This window comes from Bidens hawaiensis, unplaced genomic scaffold (assembly GCF_021521415.1).
Source record: "Bidens hawaiensis isolate Kalapana, Puna unplaced genomic scaffold, B.hawaiensis_p1.1 tig00066199_1, whole genome shotgun sequence".
NCBI lineage: Eukaryota > Viridiplantae > Streptophyta > Magnoliopsida > Asterales > Asteraceae > Bidens > Bidens hawaiensis.
Window position 1 is genome coordinate 42,606 of NW_027501784.1, and position 19,165 is coordinate 61,770.

The 19,165-nt window shown below is 32.5% G+C and overlaps 3 protein-coding genes across 3 annotated transcripts; all 3 read left to right on the top strand.

The window, feature by feature from the left end:
* Window positions 1–876: 876 nt before the first annotated feature.
* On the top strand, window positions 877–3,444 carry LOC143604690 (putative pectate lyase 15). Its single transcript, XM_077081091.1, has 5 exons — window positions 877–1,040; window positions 1,226–1,868; window positions 1,957–2,060; window positions 2,770–2,908; window positions 3,004–3,444. The coding sequence occupies exons 1-5, from the start codon at window positions 961–963 to the stop codon at window positions 3,217–3,219; spliced, it is 1,182 nt and encodes a 393-aa protein (XP_076937206.1). The 5' UTR covers window positions 877–960; the 3' UTR covers window positions 3,220–3,444.
* Window positions 3,445–10,197: 6,753 nt separating this feature from the next.
* Window positions 10,198–11,203, top strand: LOC143604687 (vesicle-associated membrane protein 722-like). Its single transcript, XM_077081088.1, has 4 exons — window positions 10,198–10,454; window positions 10,567–10,687; window positions 10,801–10,863; window positions 10,959–11,203. The coding sequence occupies exons 2-4, from the start codon at window positions 10,586–10,588 to the stop codon at window positions 11,106–11,108; spliced, it is 315 nt and encodes a 104-aa protein (XP_076937203.1). The 5' UTR covers window positions 10,198–10,454; window positions 10,567–10,585; the 3' UTR covers window positions 11,109–11,203.
* Window positions 11,204–14,107: 2,904 nt separating this feature from the next.
* LOC143604685 (putative pectate lyase 15) lies at window positions 14,108–16,676 on the top strand. Its single transcript, XM_077081087.1, has 5 exons — window positions 14,108–14,271; window positions 14,457–15,099; window positions 15,188–15,291; window positions 16,002–16,140; window positions 16,236–16,676. Exons 1-5 carry the CDS (start codon window positions 14,192–14,194, stop codon window positions 16,449–16,451), a joined length of 1,182 nt encoding a protein of 393 aa, XP_076937202.1. The 5' UTR covers window positions 14,108–14,191; the 3' UTR covers window positions 16,452–16,676.
* The last annotated feature ends 2,489 nt before the right edge of the window (window positions 16,677–19,165 follow it).

The window sequence follows — 19,165 nt, forward strand, 5'->3', positions numbered from 1 at the left end:
TGCTTTTATGATTACAATTATGAAATTAAACCATGGATTCATTAACATCTTAAATAGACAAATAGTAATGTCATTTCGTTAGAAACAATTGTGAACCATTGGTTATCCTTTATTGATTACATGTCCTACTCGTCCCCAAAGGTTATGGTGTTACGGTAAGATGCATTCCCTTAGTGTTAAAGGTGGAAGATTTAAATTATGCAAGCTGCACGTGTAGGTAATTTATAGGATTATTATTTATTTAAGAGATGGTAAGTTTGTTGTTAAGGAAAACAAGAGAGATTTTACTTGCCCTACTATGGATATGTAAAATACATGATTTCCGGTCCTAGCAGGATAAGGAGAGAACATATTAAAGTGAGTAAACAAAATTACATACTCAATCTCATGAAAACATATAGATTTTTGCGGAAAGCCATATTCGATAAAAGTCATATGTACGACTTAGAAGGAGATCAACGTGGTTACCGAAATGTGTAACTTAATCGGTAATATCATCGGCTTTAAAGATGCTTTTAGATTAAGTATATATGCCATGAAAAGTCATTTTAACCCTCACAACAAATTAATCCAAGAATTTCATATGAATAAAATTCTAATTACTTACCTACTTAAGTAACCTGGTCATGTGATCTAATGGCATTATATGGTGATAGTGAAATATGAATTGTAGTCCATTAAAACAATAAAGTTACAAATTTGAGATAGAAGTTTAATAACTAAAATTAAAACTTTACCTAAAACCAACCCAACAGCCTTAGAAACCTAACCATGGTTAGAGGAAATTAACCAAACTCATACTCACTTCTTCTCCTCCAGTTCTCCATATTTATATAACTCCACTCCTCTGTTAAGCACCATCTTTGACACTTAGTTAATTAACCCTATCTACATACACATACTCACACACATATATATATTAAGTGTGTGACTGTATATTTGTTCTGAATTAGAACAAGCATGTCAATTATCCTCCACTTTATTACACTCTGTTCTTTCATAATTCTTGCCAATGCAGCTTCCAGCATTGCGGTTTCGCGGTAAATAAAATAAAATCCTACACAAAATTCTTATTAAATCATTACAAATTATCATTCTACTAAATAAATATTGTATTAAAAGTAGTAATCACATCTAAACAGAATGTTTAGAATGTAAGTGGGCAACAAGCTGCGCCGCTAATGAATAAATTGATTTTAAATTTTATTTATTGTAATGTTTACAGGAGCATAAATGACACCACTGAGAGAAGAAACCTGGGGTTCCTTTCATGTGGGACCGGGAACCCGATCGACGACTGCTGGCGCTGCGAGGACAACTGGCAACGCAACCGCAAGCGCCTAGCAGACTGCGCGATCGGGTTCGGTTACAACGCCATCGGCGGCCGGGACGGCAAGTACTATATTGTAACCAGCCCGGCCGACGATGACGCTGTAACCCCGCAGTCAGGAACCCTGCGACACGCAGTCATCCAAGACGAACCGTTATGGATCGTCTTTAAAACAAATATGACCATCACATTAAAGCAAGAACTGATCATGAACAGCTTCAAAACAATCGATGCGCGCGGTGTTGATGTTCATATCGCGTATGGAGCGGGTATAACGATCCAATACGTTACGAATATTATTATACATGGTTTGCACATACATGACTGCGTACCGACTGGTAACGCGTTGGTTCGAAGCTCCCCGTATCATTTCGGGTGGCGAACGATGGCGGATGGCGACGGGATTTCGCTGTTTGGGGCGAGTCATGTTTGGATTGATCATAATTCTTTGGCTAATTGTAGTGATGGTTTGATTGATGCTGTTATTGGTTCAACTGCTATTACAATATCTAATAACTATTTCACTAACCACAATGAGGTAATAACTTCATTTAAAAAAAATTAATATTTTTTATGAAGTGAAGTTACATAAAAAAAATTTGAATAATTTTGTTTCGTGTTTGTAGGTGATATTATTGGGACATAGCGATACGTATGTCCGCGACAAGGTTATGCAAGTGACGGTTGCGTACAACCATTTTGGAGAAGGTCTTGTTCAAAGAATGCCAAGGTAAACTAGATGGGTTGGTTTGGGTTTATATTTTTAACAAAAAAAAAAAATTCAACCTAAAATCATACCTTACACTTGTAAAGATTTGAACCGAATACCTGATTTTTTTTAAGAAGCAAACACCACCATACCACTATAGTATTAGATTATAGGTGTTTGATTTGGGTTGTATGTTGTTTTTTCTAAGGTTTAGGTGGTATTATGGAAAGTGTTTGTAGGTGGTTTGTGGTTTGTTGAGGTATCTAATAGTCCGGTTGTTGGGTAGGTTGTTGCAGTAGCAAATTTCAAAAACATTTATTCTTATTCTTTTTTAATAATTTATTTTCCACATAATTTTATTTTTATAGATAAATTGTAAAAGTTAACATAAGGAAAAAAAAACTAAATACACACTTATGCTTAGTTTTTTTTTTTTCAGTGTTTTGTTATTAAAAATTGAATTCTTAGAATATTTCTTTTATATTTACGAGGCAAAAAATAAAGAACTCAATTTTTAATAAAATTGTATAAGAATGCCGAAATAATATTAAAAAAACTAAAGTGTGTACTTTTTTTTAAAGTAAAATATGCTAAGTTATTAAAAAACTAAATTATGTGTTCAAGATTTGTTAGAAAAGAAAATATATTTGAGGTATGCTTAGAATGACTTACTTTTAATAGAACTCAAATATGACTTGTTATCAAACCTGCTTGACACAATTATCTACAGATGTAGACATGGGTATTTTCATGTTGTGAATAACGACTATATGCACTGGGAAATGTATGCGATTGGCGGTAGTGCGAACCCCACGATCAACAGTCAAGGAAACAGATTCGTTGCTCCGGATAACCCCAATGCCAAAGAGGTTGTGAAACATAAAAAACTTTTTTTTTCTTTATAAAAGTGTAAATAGACAACAACATAGGGCACGTTTACTTAAACTTAACCGATGTAAAACAGGTGACAAAGAGAGTAATATCAGAGGGAATGTCGGATTGGAATTGGAGATCAGATGGAGACTTAATGTTGAATGGCGCATACTTCAACCAGTCGGGTGCAGGGGAAGCGGCTAGTTATGCAAAGGCTTCAAGCTTAAGTGCGCAACCGTCTTCTGTGGTGGACAGTCTTACCTCAGGTGCTGGTGTATTAACTTGCCGTCGAGGTAGGCAATGTTAAATAATTATTTAACATTATTTGGTCTACCCGCTGCAACAGGTTCAACCTCGGTCTGCTTTGATATGCTTGTACTTGCGTATCGAAAACTAATCCATTTTCTTTACACTAAAACCCTGCCACAAGTTTGTAAATTTATGTTAGTTGCAATGTGTTTCTTGAGTCAGTTTTCACCTTTGTAAGCATTGATGTTGCTTCAAGGATATCTTCCTGTTTTGCAAATTTCACTATACTATATGTAAAGTTGATTGTTGCAATTTTCATGGCAAGAAAGGGATTGTGTTTGTTTTTAATTGGATTCTCTTTCCTATTGAGTTGCTTCAAATAAAATGTGTCAACTTTTTGGTTAGCTCCATATTAGTTTGGAATTGTAATTTGATACAGAAATCAATCATAATTACCTACAATTCTCCTACAATAGGGTCCAAAAAGCTCACACTACTGTCCTTGATATGCGGTTCATCTTTCGGAGATCCGGAGCCTTATACAACGGTTCCACGAAAGCCCGTTTTGATTAATAAACAAACGAACATAAACAAAATGTTTTGTTTATTTAGTTCAACAGACAAACTAACATAGTATGTGTATGTGATGGGAGGAATTGTGATTATATTGACAATGTCGTAATTAGGGCTTTAAAATAGAGGGGTTTTTAAGTCACTCGGTTTTATAATTGAGGGGTCATATATCATAACCCAGATTTACATAATGCTACCCAGACGTTACTGGTTAACATAGTGATCTATTAAATATGTACATATGTCTCGTTCATTCATTTACGTTCTTGAATGTTCGCTTGTCTATGATCGTTTATAAATTCATAAAATATTATTTATTACTAGTATTAATTTAGAAGCAATTTGAATTTTAAAATTTAGAACTAATTTTTGGTAATGAACTTTAGCTCAATTGACATTTGAGGGGAATTGAAGATTTAAGTTGGAGGCTGCAAGGTCTCAAGTTCGAATCCAATCCTAAACATATTTTACCGCAATGGACTTTCATCTGGCGGGTGGGTTTTCTTCAAATTAGAAGATGATGGGCTTGGCTACCCGGTGTTGTTTGCTATTGCAGGCATATCGATCGCTTTTTGCTATTGGATTACCCCGGATAGCTGGGCTTAATTTATTGGTTGTTCAAAAGAAGAAAACAGTTTGTTTGTTTGTTAACTTATCTACCCAACCCAACTTTATAAAGAAATTAGGTTAGTTACCCGTATAGCACACGGGTTAGAATAAGTAATTTTTTTATATAATAACATGATGTGAAATACAAAAAGAAATGCATCATATATGTAAAGATATATTATACAATAAAAAAAATTACACATTACGTGATTTGAAAATAAAAAGTTGTTAGAAAATTCATAAATCATAAATTATGTCTTTGTTATTTTCTATATTAAAACTTAGTTGTAAATGACAACTTTTTTAAACCAACTCGTGAATCAAAACTCATTCTAACCTTAAACTGTTTTGACATGAACAATGTTTGATACTTAATCGGTTATAGAAACCCACCCGTTTCGTATTGGTTACTTATAAAAATCTAGTATTAATAACTAATGCAATACATTTCATATTAAACAAATTAACATATATATGATGGTATTAATTCTTTTAAAGTTGAATGGAATTATTAAAAATTGAAAATGGAATATTAAAAAGAGAAATGTAGTTAATATGAGAGAGATGAGGGAAAATTTTGTAAGGATTAACATAGTTAATATGAGAGAGATGAGGGGAAATTATTTAACTAAAACCGTAGATTTCGACAAACAATATGGACGAAAACCGCAGTTCACTCAATAATAATAGATTGAACAGAAAAAAGAATAAAAATAAAACTATTAATAAGAAAAAGAAATATATATTTAACATGAGAGAAATGGAAAAATTTTGTAAGGGTCACTCATGTGTAATAGCATATGGCATTAAGACCCATGTAGAACACGAGTTAAAATAAATAAATTTGTTTAGATAATAACAAAATGTAAATATGTTCAAATGATACAAAGATAATATATAGTAGAATAAATTACACAATATGGAAATACAAAGCTGTTGAAAATTCATAAATCTTTAAATACTTTTTTGTATACAATATTTGTAATTTTAACCTACATATCAAAATTCGTAGTTTCGTTTTGTTTTTTATTTCAACTTTAGATAATGAAACACATAACTGACCATGCGTTAAAACATTTTGTCTCAAAAACAAATCAAACCATCTATAGTGATTGACTTTAGCTTTTATTAATCTTCATTGCAAAACAAATATAAAGTTAAAATTTCTTTATTGAAATTAAATATATTATCTAAATCAACGTGAAAATTTGTTACTTATAAAAATTTAATATTAATAACTAATACAACATATTTATATAAAACTAAATAATATATCTATGTTTGTATTAAAAAGTAATTATTAAAAAGTAATTATTAAAAAGAGAAAAAAATTGATTAAGAAAGAAAAAAAAAGTTAAATATAAAACTATTAATAAAAAAATAAATGTATTTAATAAGAGAGAGAGGTGGGAAAATTTTATTAGAAGCTATCTTGTATGATGCCATGTGACATTAAGAACCTTTATTTATTATACAGTATATAGATTGATACCGGCCCATTCGTTTAGCCTGTTCAGGTTTAGGCCCTCGTGGCTTTTGAGTTTTGAGGTTCAGATTAGCTAGATTGCTTGCATTAACCATTGGGGTTGTTAGCTACTTGGTTAGGCAGCCACAAGGCAAATAGACTGAATCATACCTTATAATCAACTTATCTCCATTGCATCTCAATGGAAGTCCGCAACACTCATAAGACAACGAAATTAAATGGAAGATAATTAAAAATGTGAGAATGGATAGAACTACAACACGATAATACTAAATTTGATCTTCGTTATATTTTGCTAAGATAATGGCTTGTATTTTTTCGTAGAGTGCTCGAGCACCCCCATTATATGGGAGATGTCTTTCACAAGGATTTCAGGTTTTGTATCCCTTTTGTTTTTGCTCCCTAAGCCGAAAATTTAAAAAATTACCATTCTTCGTATCCTCAGAGATCTCAAGCCACGCACGGACCAAAACGTATTCCACGTCACTCGACTAACAACCTCTCTATATTGAGCTGTTTTTCTTATGTTTCCTTTTCATCTAGCTAAGTTATGTTGCTTGGACCGGACATGTGTTGATTGTGTTCCTGGGAACATTTATTGTGTGAATATGTTTTGGTAACCATATCGGGTGTCAGATGGCTTTTAAAAAGTTTTGGAAAGGTTGGCATTATAGAGGTTTTGTTGTTGGTTTTGACAGATCGGGTTGTTCGGGTGGCTTTGTAGAGGGTTTGGAAAATTGGGTTGCTTGGATCCCATGGATTCATGTTTTATTTTTGTAAAAATATGAAGAGATGAAGAAGTAAAAAGATGGAGATGATGAAGTAAAAATGATGGTATGGTTGTTTAGTTGCTAACAAAAATAAAAGTTAATTTTTTAAGGCAAATTGGCTTAATATAATCCAAACCATGCTCGATTGGCAAATTTAAGTCACACTTATGGAAATGACAAAAAATAATCCCAACTACGCATGGGTGCAATGTTAACGGAAAACTTAATTTGTTTTGGTGACGTGACCGCTGAGTTGTCTCTTGTACCGTTGACGGAGACGATGAGTTGTCGTTAATTCATAAAAAAATGATGGGTCCTATGTATGCTCACCCAAAACATTTTATCTCTTTGCGATTAATTCATAACAAATCACATTTTCAAGCATTGCTATAGAGCTAGAATATGTTGTCCTTATACTTACTAGTTCAACTCTAAATCATTTTCCATATTTCATTAGGGTTTCAATCGAGGCTTCAGCCCTTTAGACGTCTAAAAGCAAATTAGGCCAGAGGATTGGGCTTTTCAATTAATACTTGGGCACTTAGGCTTAACTGTTGACAAACTTGCTTTAAGCTATATATGACATGAGAAAGGATCAAATAAGAAGTTTGGTTTTCCTAAGAAGGTTAAGAAGAGAGTATTTTAGTCTACTACCTTACTATTGAAACCCACTTAATTTAATTTCAAAAACTCACTTAACTAAAACCTACTTAAATTTTCACTCATCTCTTACAACTATCACCGTCCACCGCCACCGCCTTGCCGGAAAAGTCTTCGGAAATTTCGCCGGAAAATAAAACACTATGAAAAAGACACAATGTAAAAAACACAATAGAAAAAACACAATTAAATAACACAATGTAAAAAACACAATGCAAAAAACACTATGAAAAAATAAAACACAATTCTATAACACAATTATGATAAAACACACCTTGTAAAAACCCACGAATTTTTTTTTATTTTTATAAAGCAATATGATACTCATATAAAAGATAAAAAAACACTCGTTTTTATGGTGAACTTGTGTTGAAAAAAAAATTTCGTATAAAAAAGTTTATGGACGTTTTAAAATGATGGGGGAATTTGACATATGGAGAGAGAAAGTCAACAAATGTGTTATTCCTATTATGACGTTACCCTTGTTTTACACTTGATGATCTCTCTAATCTAATCTCAACCATTCAATTCTCAAATGAATGGACAAAATTATTTCCTATCATTCTTAGGAAAACTAATCTTCTTATTATAACTCAACCCTATATAACATTATTAACACTCAAAACTTTGGGCCGAACAGTGGGCACAAGCACATCCTAGCCTTGCCTCGAATCCACCTCTGATTATAGCCACGCCATGTAGACGTATGTTGTGTTTTAAACTGTCACACCCGACCCGGGGGGGGGGGGGGGGGGGCTAGTCGTGACCGACTGGTATCAACCATGAGCAGTGGAAAATAAATAAACTTAAAAGAAAATTCATAACATGCTAAGAGTTTGGAAATTCAAAGATACAACTACAGCAAACGGATCAACCATGACCCATAAATTGTCTTAGATGCATAGCACCATTAATTAGTCTAGGATGTCATCTAACGATTACATCTTTATTTATCAAGTAGTCTTCCATGACTACATTACTTTATTCTTGAAAACCATGGCTTCTACGGTTCACTAAGGCGACTAAGGCGTAACCTCATTCCCTTCCCTAATGGCTAAGTTACCTGAAAAGTACATACTAAAATACGTCAACATAATGTTGGTGAGCTCGTGAGTTTTTAATTTAAAGTTTCGTTGCGTATAATTGATTATGAAGCGTTATAGCCATAGTTATTAAAAGTTCTTGCGTCTAGGCCCATTTTCCAGGCCAGGCCCAGTGTCTGCGCTTCTAGTTCCTAGGCCCTCGCTTCTTGAAGGTGACAACACCTCTACTGGCATTGATGACGGATCAAGAACAATAGCCATTTGAACATTTACTGTTTATTACTTTTTTGACCTTTTGGTTTTTATGTTTTGAACATTTTGGTACTTTACTTTGAACAATTTGTTATTCAAGTTTTGGAATCACATTTGAATCTCGACTCTTTTAGAGCTTTTGGTACTAATAGCCTTTGTTTATTATATATGAATAGTATTATTTTTCTACGGTTTGGATCAAATACAAATGAAATTAACGTGCTAAACGTGAGAATCAAGTAGAGTAATTATATATACAAGTAGAGTAATTATGTAGTTACATCATAGAATAATTACATAATTTCTCTATGATGTAATTACATAATTACTCTACTTGATTCTCACGTTTAGCACGTTAATTTCATTTGTACGTTAACTTTCCCCTATTTTTCTAATACATAATATATTTATATTTTTTATTTAAGTTCGTTTTTTTGTCTTAGTCCCTCACTTATTTTGCGCCTCGCACCTAGGCGTCAGGCGAGGCCTATGCGCCTTAAGTGTGCCTGGCGCATTTGATAACTATGGTTATAGCTGATTTAATTGTTTATATTTTGTTATGTTATATATTGATTGATGCGATTCGAGATGCGGTTGTTTTAATTGTAGGTTATTAGGTTAAGTGAACTGTCTACATCAATGCTAGTTGTGATTAGGTTAGTAGAGTAGGGATGAGATCGGTTATTCGGTACCGTACTGATGCCGATGGTATTAATGAAAATACTGAAATTGAATGGTACTGATACTGAAAACATGAAAAAGCGAATACAGTACCGGTACTGATTGTGTTCGGTTTACTGGTTTGGTACGGTACCGGTATTCGGTAAAATGTGCTCATTGCTGTTGTGGAGTATGAGGTACTGCTTGTTTGATATGCTTCTTGTTGTGAAGTTAATGCGTATGTGTTTGTTGTAATGCTGTATTGTTGTTTGAATGTGAATCTAAGATGCGTGGTGTTGCAGTTACTTTTGTTGTGGTTTGGATCTGATGAATCAAGTAGAATTCGGTAGCTAGTTTTTAATGTAAAGTTACATGTCTTATTTCACTGCAGTGATTAGTTGTTGAGGTTGTGTTTTTTGTTTTTGGGTATAAAGTTCTTTTGAACTGTTAAAGTATGCATGTTTTGCTTCAATCTGTTTGCATTTGCCTATGCTAGGTTACACGTTGACACATAAATGTTACAGTTTCTGAGGTTTTGTATTTTTCTGGTATTTACTTACTGCAGGTTATCTTTTTGTAGCTTGTATTTTCATTAACTTTCTGAATTTGCCATAATTTTTTAGAGTTTTGTTTCTCAACACGTTGCTAAACCAGTTATTGTAACTTAAACACATTACCTTGATGCTTTGTTCTTACTGTCATATCCTTGATGCACCAATCATGTTATAATATACCTGTCACTATTGGTTCATCATTTAGAAATCTGTTATATATGTTATTGCTAAATACATTAGTTTGTAGTTTGAATCCATGGTCCTAAGTTTTGTTGGAAATCTGATCCTCATCTACAGAAAGCGAGTTTTTATTACAATAGTATAACCATGTTAAACCAAGTAATCAAGTATACAAAAATACAAAAATGGTGGAAAATAGAATCTTATAAAAATCTTATTCATCAAGCATAGGGAAAACAGTCTCAAATGCCTGGATTAATATATATATTTGGCTAATATTATTATATGAATATACACTTGAGGCATGAACTCACTTGATTTTCCATCACATGTTGACTAACAATTATCTTCTCTATTTGTGAAGCATACTGTGTTGTTGCGGTTGAATCCATCGGCAGGCAGGTGCCAATCGCTTTTCTCGAACGCATTAAAGATGACTTTACCAAGAAATATGGCGGTGGGAAAGCTGCAACAGCTACCGCCAATAGTCTGAACAAAGAATTTGGGTATTCTCACTGTCCATATTTTTATGTCATCACACGTATTAACTATTGAGTTTAAGTTCCTGAAGTTTCATGCAATCAAACAAACCTTTTTTTATTATTATTATTTTTGCAGACCCAAGCTGAAGGAACAGATGCAGTATTGTGTTGACCATCCAGAAGAAATCAGTAAGCTTTCAAAGGTCAAAGCTCAAGTTTCAGAAGTCAAAGGGGTAATGATGGAAAACATTGAGAAGGTAAGCTTGTAAAATCCTCGTGTTTTTACAACACTTAGCATATAGCATATAATGAAGGAAATTAAGTTATATTATTGGTAGTGTATAATTTTTTATTTGATTATGTACCATAGGTTCTTGACCGTGGAGAGAAGATTGAGATTCTGGTTGATAAAACAGAGAACCTACGCTCTCAGGTCAGTGAATTCAAGCCAATTTTATTTGACTAATATGTTTTCTTTACTCACCGTTTATATGATTTCAAAATGTTTAACGTGATGTTATGTTGCAGGCGCAAGATTTTAGGACTCAAGGCACTCAGATGAGAAGGAAGATGTGGTTGCAAAACATGAAGATAAAGCTGATAGTTCTTGGGATCATAATCGCCTTGATTCTCATTATAGTTATATCAGCATGCGGTGGTTTCAACTGTGGCAAGTGAAACAACATCCATTGATCCGAAAACTGTTCTTTGTTTCTTTTTCATTGGAATTCTTATTTGTTCTTTTAGGCTGGATATATTAAAGTTTTCTTCTATTTGCAGACGCTATGTGTGTATAGCTTGTACTTTTATGGAATTTTTGATATATACATATTAGGAAATCTCGGTTTTGGAACAATTAAACTTGACTCTGTTTTTCCTTTTTTTTCGCTCTCTTCTTCACAGTTGTTTGCTTTCTCTGTACCCCTTAATAATTGAAATTATATATTGTGACTTGCAAGTGTATTTAAGCTTCTTAGATGAGAGAGAAATATTGGGTTTCATAAACCAACCAAACGGCTTATACTGCGCTAAAGCAAGTCATTCGGTTTGAGATCTAAACGGTTTGGCTTGGTGGTTTAGCTGTGTCATCCGGTTTGAGATCTAAACGGTTTGGCTTGGTGGTTTAGCTGTGTCATCCGGTTTGGTACTTTGAACAGTGTGAAACAGAATTGTCTTAACATTTATTGTTTATATTTCTTTAATTTTTATAATATGTAGTTCTTATATGAACTATTATCATGCGTCATTTCAACACAACCTGATGATTTTGAAAAATCGGTTCAAACTGAAAAGCCATCATATTGGTAAAACCAGCTTGCCAAGCTGAAACATCCAACTCGACCTGTTTGGTTGTCGTTCTCCAAAACAGTAGCGATACAACCCAGAATTTATGCCAAAACCCCAACTGTTTTGCATTGTCATGGATGTGACCAATTTCTCATTTCTCCTCTGTTTCTGAGTAGACGAGACCTTCTTAAGAAAAGTTTGAAGCTTACGGTAGAAGACCTTTAATCGGCTCCCACAAAACAGTCGTGCGTACCGAACTAATGCTAGTATCTTGATGAAACCGAGAATCTTAACCATCTCATTACTTCTACACAAAGAATACTAAACAAGAAAACAATAAAATACAAACAACTAACTTGAGTAACAAGCCTTAATAATCTCTACAATAGCTATTGACCTACTGTCTTGCACTCTTGCTGAGTAGCAAGCCTTCTCAGACCCAACCATGGGCTTATTTCTCAAAACTTTAACTGAAAATTACCAAAGGCCAATTTACTTTTTATTTACCAAAGGCCAACAAATGTGGTATGGGTCAATGTGACTCACTACTGATGTTGATGTGGCTCGCGTGAGGTCATTGGAACACCGCGCTCCCCATTCTCATGCACATCACTAACCAATCATTTCTTTTCCCTTTTTTTCATGTTTTTTTCATTTCTTTATTTTTTGTATATAAACAATATAAATAAATGGAATCATTGAAAATAAAGTATAACATGGGTTGAGTGAAGAGGTTGAATTATTAAAGAAAAACTGAGGTGACGCTGATACGACGAATGATCCAGAATAATTAAGAATAATTCATAAGTCCATAGCGCATAGCCTAACCTTCATACTTTGACATTTTTTTTAATTCTAGTGAAATAAAGTTGTTAAATGGGTAATAGATGGGTTGACATTTAAATTTAACACACTAATATTTGCAAGCATCATCTTCTAGCCATACCTCAGTAAATGCATTATTTATTTATTTTAACCGACATATCCTTTAGAATGGTATAAAAGAAAAGCTAATTGACTGGTTAAAAGAAATAATCACGTGTATTCATTTAATAATAAGTCAAAAATATAAAATAATAGATTGATTGTAAAAGAAAATTTTCTAATATCATGTTAGTTAAAGTAAAAAATAAATAAATAAATAAATAAATAAAACTGTACTTATTTGATAAATATTTTTAAACTAAACAAGTTTTCTAGCTAACAATATCTAGAAAAGAACAACTCTATATAATCTACTCTATATATGTGTTCTATTAGATATACTATGTATCTTAATTATTTATTGGATCTGTTTTAAATAAATATTGTAGATATATACCTATGGGTTAAGTTATCTTATATAGTATTCTAAATTTAAAAATGTCATAAAGACACAATTGATAGTAAAAGATAACACAATGCCGAACAAAAAATATCAAAATGTTGAGTAATTTAACAAAATGGTTCTCAAAATTCTAAATTTAAAAATACTCTTAAGATCCTTTCCCTTGATATATATACCTTTTTAAAAATGCTTTTATGATTACAATTATGAAATTAAACCATGGATTCATTAACATCTTAAATAGACAAATAGTAATGTCATTTCGTTAGAAACAATTGTGAACCATTGGTTATCCTTTATTGATTACATGTCCTACTCGTCCCCAAAGGTTATGGTGTTACGGTAAGATGCATTCCCTTAGTGTTAAAGGTGGAAGATTTAAATTATGCAAGCTGCACGTGTAGGTAATTTATAGGATTATTATTTATTTAAGAGATGGTAAGTTTGTTGTTAAGGAAAACAAGAGAGATTTTACTTGCCCTACTATGGATATGTAAAATACATGATTTCCGGTCCTAGCAGGATAAGGAGAGAACATATTAAAGTGAGTAAACAAAATTACATACTCAATCTCATGAAAACATATAGATTTTTGCGGAAAGCCATATTCGATAAAAGTCATATGTACGACTTAGAAGGAGATCAACGTGGTTACCGAAATGTGTAACTTAATCGGTAATATCATCGGCTTTAAAGATGCTTTTAGATTAAGTATATATGCCATGAAAAGTCATTTTAACCCTCACAACAAATTAATCCAAGAATTTCATATGAATAAAATTCTAATTACTTACCTACTTAAGTAACCTGGTCATGTGATCTAATGGCATTATATGGTGATAGTGAAATATGAATTGTAGTCCATTAAAACAATAAAGTTACAAATTTGAGATAGAAGTTTAATAACTAAAATTAAAACTTTACCTAAAACCAACCCAACAGCCTTAGAAACCTAACCATGGTTAGAGGAAATTAACCAAACTCATACTCACTTCTTCTCCTCCAGTTCTCCATATTTATATAACTCCACTCCTCTGTTAAGCACCATCTTTGACACTTAGTTAATTAACCCTATCTACATACACATACTCACACACATATATATATTAAGTGTGTGACTGTATATTTGTTCTGAATTAGAACAAGCATGTCAATTATCCTCCACTTTATTACACTCTGTTCTTTCATAATTCTTGCCAATGCAGCTTCCAGCATTGCGGTTTCGCGGTAAATAAAATAAAATCCTACACAAAATTCTTATTAAATCATTACAAATTATCATTCTACTAAATAAATATTGTATTAAAAGTAGTAATCACATCTAAACAGAATGTTTAGAATGTAAGTGGGCAACAAGCTGCGCCGCTAATGAATAAATTGATTTTAAATTTTATTTATTGTAATGTTTACAGGAGCATAAATGACACCACTGAGAGAAGAAACCTGGGGTTCCTTTCATGTGGGACCGGGAACCCGATCGACGACTGCTGGCGCTGCGAGGACAACTGGCAACGCAACCGCAAGCGCCTAGCAGACTGCGCGATCGGGTTCGGTTACAACGCCATCGGCGGCCGGGACGGCAAGTACTATATTGTAACCAGCCCGGCCGACGATGACGCTGTAACCCCGCAGTCAGGAACCCTGCGACACGCAGTCATCCAAGACGAACCGTTATGGATCGTCTTTAAAACAAATATGACCATCACATTAAAGCAAGAACTGATCATGAACAGCTTCAAAACAATCGATGCGCGCGGTGTTGATGTTCATATCGCGTATGGAGCGGGTATAACGATCCAATACGTTACGAATATTATTATACATGGTTTGCACATACATGACTGCGTACCGACTGGTAACGCGTTGGTTCGAAGCTCCCCGTATCATTTCGGGTGGCGAACGATGGCGGATGGCGACGGGATTTCGCTGTTTGGGGCGAGTCATGTTTGGATTGATCATAATTCTTTGGCTAATTGTAGTGATGGTTTGATTGATGCTGTTATTGGTTCAACTGCTATTACAATATCTAATAACTATTTCACTAACCACAATGAGGTAATAACTTCATTTAAAAAAAATTAATATTTTTTATGAAGTGAAGTTACATAAAAAAAATTTGAATAATTTTGTTTCGTGTTTGTAGGTGATATTATTGGGACATAGCGATACGTATGTCCGCGACAAGGTTATGCAAGTGACGGTTGCGTACAACCATTTTGGAGAAGGTCTTGTTCAAAGAATGCCAAGGTAAACTAGATGGGTTGGTTTGGGTTTATATTTTTAACAAAAAAAAAAAATTCAACCTAAAATCATACCTTACACTTGTAAAGATTTGAACCGAATACCTGATTTTTTTTAAGAAGCAAACACCACCATACCACTATAGTATTAGATTATAGGTGTTTGATTTGGGTTGTATGTTGTTTTTTCTAAGGTTTAGGTGGTATTATGGAAAGTGTTTGTAGGTGGTTTGTGGTTTGTTGAGGTATCTAATAGTCCGGTTGTTGGGTAGGTTGTTGCAGTAGCAAATTTCAAAAACATTTATTCTTATTCTTTTTTAATAATTTATTTTCCACATAATTTTATTTTTATAGATAAATTGTAAAAGTTAACATAAGGAAAAAAAAACTAAATACACACTTATGCTTAGTTTTTTTTTTTTTCAGTGTTTTGTTATTAAAAATTGAATTCTTAGAATATTTCTTTTATATTTACGAGGCAAAAAATAAAGAACTCAATTTTTAATAAAATTGTATAAGAATGCCGAAATAATATTAAAAAAACTAAAGTGTGTACTTTTTTTTAAAGTAAAATATGCTAAGTTATTAAAAAACTAAATTATGTGTTCAAGATTTGTTAGAAAAGAAAATATATTTGAGGTATGCTTAGAATGACTTACTTTTAATAGAACTCAAATATGACTTGTTATCAAACCTGCTTGACACAATTATCTACAGATGTAGACATGGGTATTTTCATGTTGTGAATAACGACTATATGCACTGGGAAATGTATGCGATTGGCGGTAGTGCGAACCCCACGATCAACAGTCAAGGAAACAGATTCGTTGCTCCGGATAACCCCAATGCCAAAGAGGTTGTGAAACATAAAAAACTTTTTTTTTCTTTATAAAAGTGTAAATAGACAACAACATAGGGCACGTTTACTTAAACTTAACCGATGTAAAACAGGTGACAAAGAGAGTAATATCAGAGGGAATGTCGGATTGGAATTGGAGATCAGATGGAGACTTAATGTTGAATGGCGCATACTTCAACCAGTCGGGTGCAGGGGAAGCGGCTAGTTATGCAAAGGCTTCAAGCTTAAGTGCGCAACCGTCTTCTGTGGTGGACAGTCTTACCTCAGGTGCTGGTGTATTAACTTGCCGTCGAGGTAGGCAATGTTAAATAATTATTTAACATTATTTGGTCTACCCGCTGCAACAGGTTCAACCTCGGTCTGCTTTGATATGCTTGTACTTGCGTATCGAAAACTAATCCATTTTCTTTACACTAAAACCCTGCCACAAGTTTGTAAATTTATGTTAGTTGCAATGTGTTTCTTGAGTCAGTTTTCACCTTTGTAAGCATTGATGTTGCTTCAAGGATATCTTCCTGTTTTGCAAATTTCACTATACTATATGTAAAGTTGATTGTTGCAATTTTCATGGCAAGAAAGGGATTGTGTTTGTTTTTAATTGGATTTTCTTTCCTATTGAGTTGCTTCAAATAAAATGTGTCAACTTTTTGGTTAGCTCCATATTAGTTTGGAATTGTAATTTGATACAGAAATCAATCATAATTACCTACAATTCTCCTACAATAGGGTCCAAAAAGCTCACACTACTGTCCTTGATATGCGGTTCATCTTTCGGAGATCCGGAGCCTTATACAACGGTTCCACGAAAGCCCGTTTTGATTAATAAACAAACGAACATAAACAAAATGTTTTGTTTATTTAGTTCAACAGACAAACTAACATAGTATGTGTATGTGATGGGAGGAATTGTGATTATATTGACAATGTCGTAATTAGGGCTTTAAAATAGAGGGGTTTTTAAGTCACTCGGTTTTATAATTGAGGGGTCATATATCATAACCCAGATTTACATAATGCTACCCAGACGTTACTGGTTAACATAGTGATCTATTAAATATGTACATATGTCTCGTTCATTCATTTACGTTCTTGAATGTTCGCTTGTCTATGATCGTTTATAAATTCATAAAATATTATTTATTACTAGTATTAATTTAGAAGCAATTTGAATTTTAAAATTTAGAACTAATTTTTGGTAATGAACTTTAGCTCAATTGACATTTGAGGGGAATTGAAGATTTAAGTTGGAGGCTGCAAGGTCTCAAGTTCGAATCCAATCCTAAACATATTTTACCGCAATGGACTTTCATCTGGCGGGTGGGTTTTCTTCAAATTAGAAGATGATGGGCTTGGCTACCCGGTGTTGTTTGCTATTGCAGGCATATCGATCGCTTTTTGCTATTGGATTACCCCGGATAGCTGGGCTTAATTTATTGGTTGTTCAAAAGAAGAAAACAGTTTGTTTGTTTGTTAACTTATCTACCCAACCCAACTTTATAAAGAAATTAGGTTAGTTACCCGTATAGCACACGGGTTAGAATAAGTAATTTTTTTATATAATAACATGATGTGAAATACAAAAAGAAATGCATCATATATGTAAAGATATATTATACAATAAAAAAAATTACACATTACGTGATTTGAAAATAAAAAGTTGTTAGAAAATTCATAAATCATAAATTATGTCTTTGTTATTTTCTATATTAAAACTTAGTTGTAAATGACAACTTTTTTAAACCAACTCGTGAATCAAAACTCATTCTAACCTTAAACTGTTTTGACATGAACAATGTTTGATACTTAATCGGTTATAGAAACCCACCCGTTTCGTATTGGTTACTTATAAAAATCTAGTATTAATAACTAATGCAATACATTTCATATTAAACAAATTAACATATATATGATGGTATTAATTCTTTTAAAGTTGAATGGAATTATTAAAAATTGAAAATGGAATATTAAAAAGAGAAATGTAGTTAATATGAGAGAGATGAGGGAAAATTTTGTAAGGATTAACATAGTTAATATGAGAGAGATGAGGGGAAATTATTTAACTAAAACCGTAGATTTCGACAAACAATATGGACGAAAACCGCAGTTCACTCAATAATAATAGATTGAACAGAAAAAAGAATAAAAATAAAACTATTAATAAGAAAAAGAAATATATATTTAACATGAGAGAAATGGAAAAATTTTGTAAGGGTCACTCATGTGTAATAGCATATGGCATTAAGACCCATGTAGAACACGAGTTAAAATAAATAAATTTGTTTAGATAATAACAAAATGTAAATATGTTCAAATGATACAAAGATAATATATAGTAGAATAAATTACACAATATGGAAATACAAAGCTGTTGAAAATTCATAAATCTTTAAATACTTTTTTGTATACAATATTTGTAATTTTAACCTACATATCAAAATTCGTAGTTTCGTTTTGTTTTTTATTTCAACTTTAGATAATGAAACACATAACTGACCATGCGTTAAAACATTTTGTCTCAAAAACAAATCAAACCATCTATAGTGATTGACTTTAGCTTTTATTAATCTTCATTGCAAAACAAATATAAAGTTAAAATTTCTTTATTGAAATTAAATATATTATCTAAATCAACGTGAAAATTTGTTACTTATAAAAATTTAATATTAATAACTAATACAACATATTTATATAAAACTAAATAATATATCTATGTTTGTATTAAAAAGTAATTATTAAAAAGTAATTATTAAAAAGAGAAAAAAATTGATTAAGAAAGAAAAAAAAAGTTAAATATAAAACTATTAATAAAAAAATAAATGTATTTAATAAGAGAGAGAGGTGGGAAAATTTTATTAGAAGCTATCTTGTATGATGCCATGTGACATTAAGAACCTTTATTTATTATACAGTATATAGATTGATACCGGCCCATTCGTTTAGCCTGTTCAGGTTTAGGCCCTCGTGGCTTTTGAGTTTTGAGGTTCAGATTAGCTAGATTGCTTGCATTAACCATTGGGGTTGT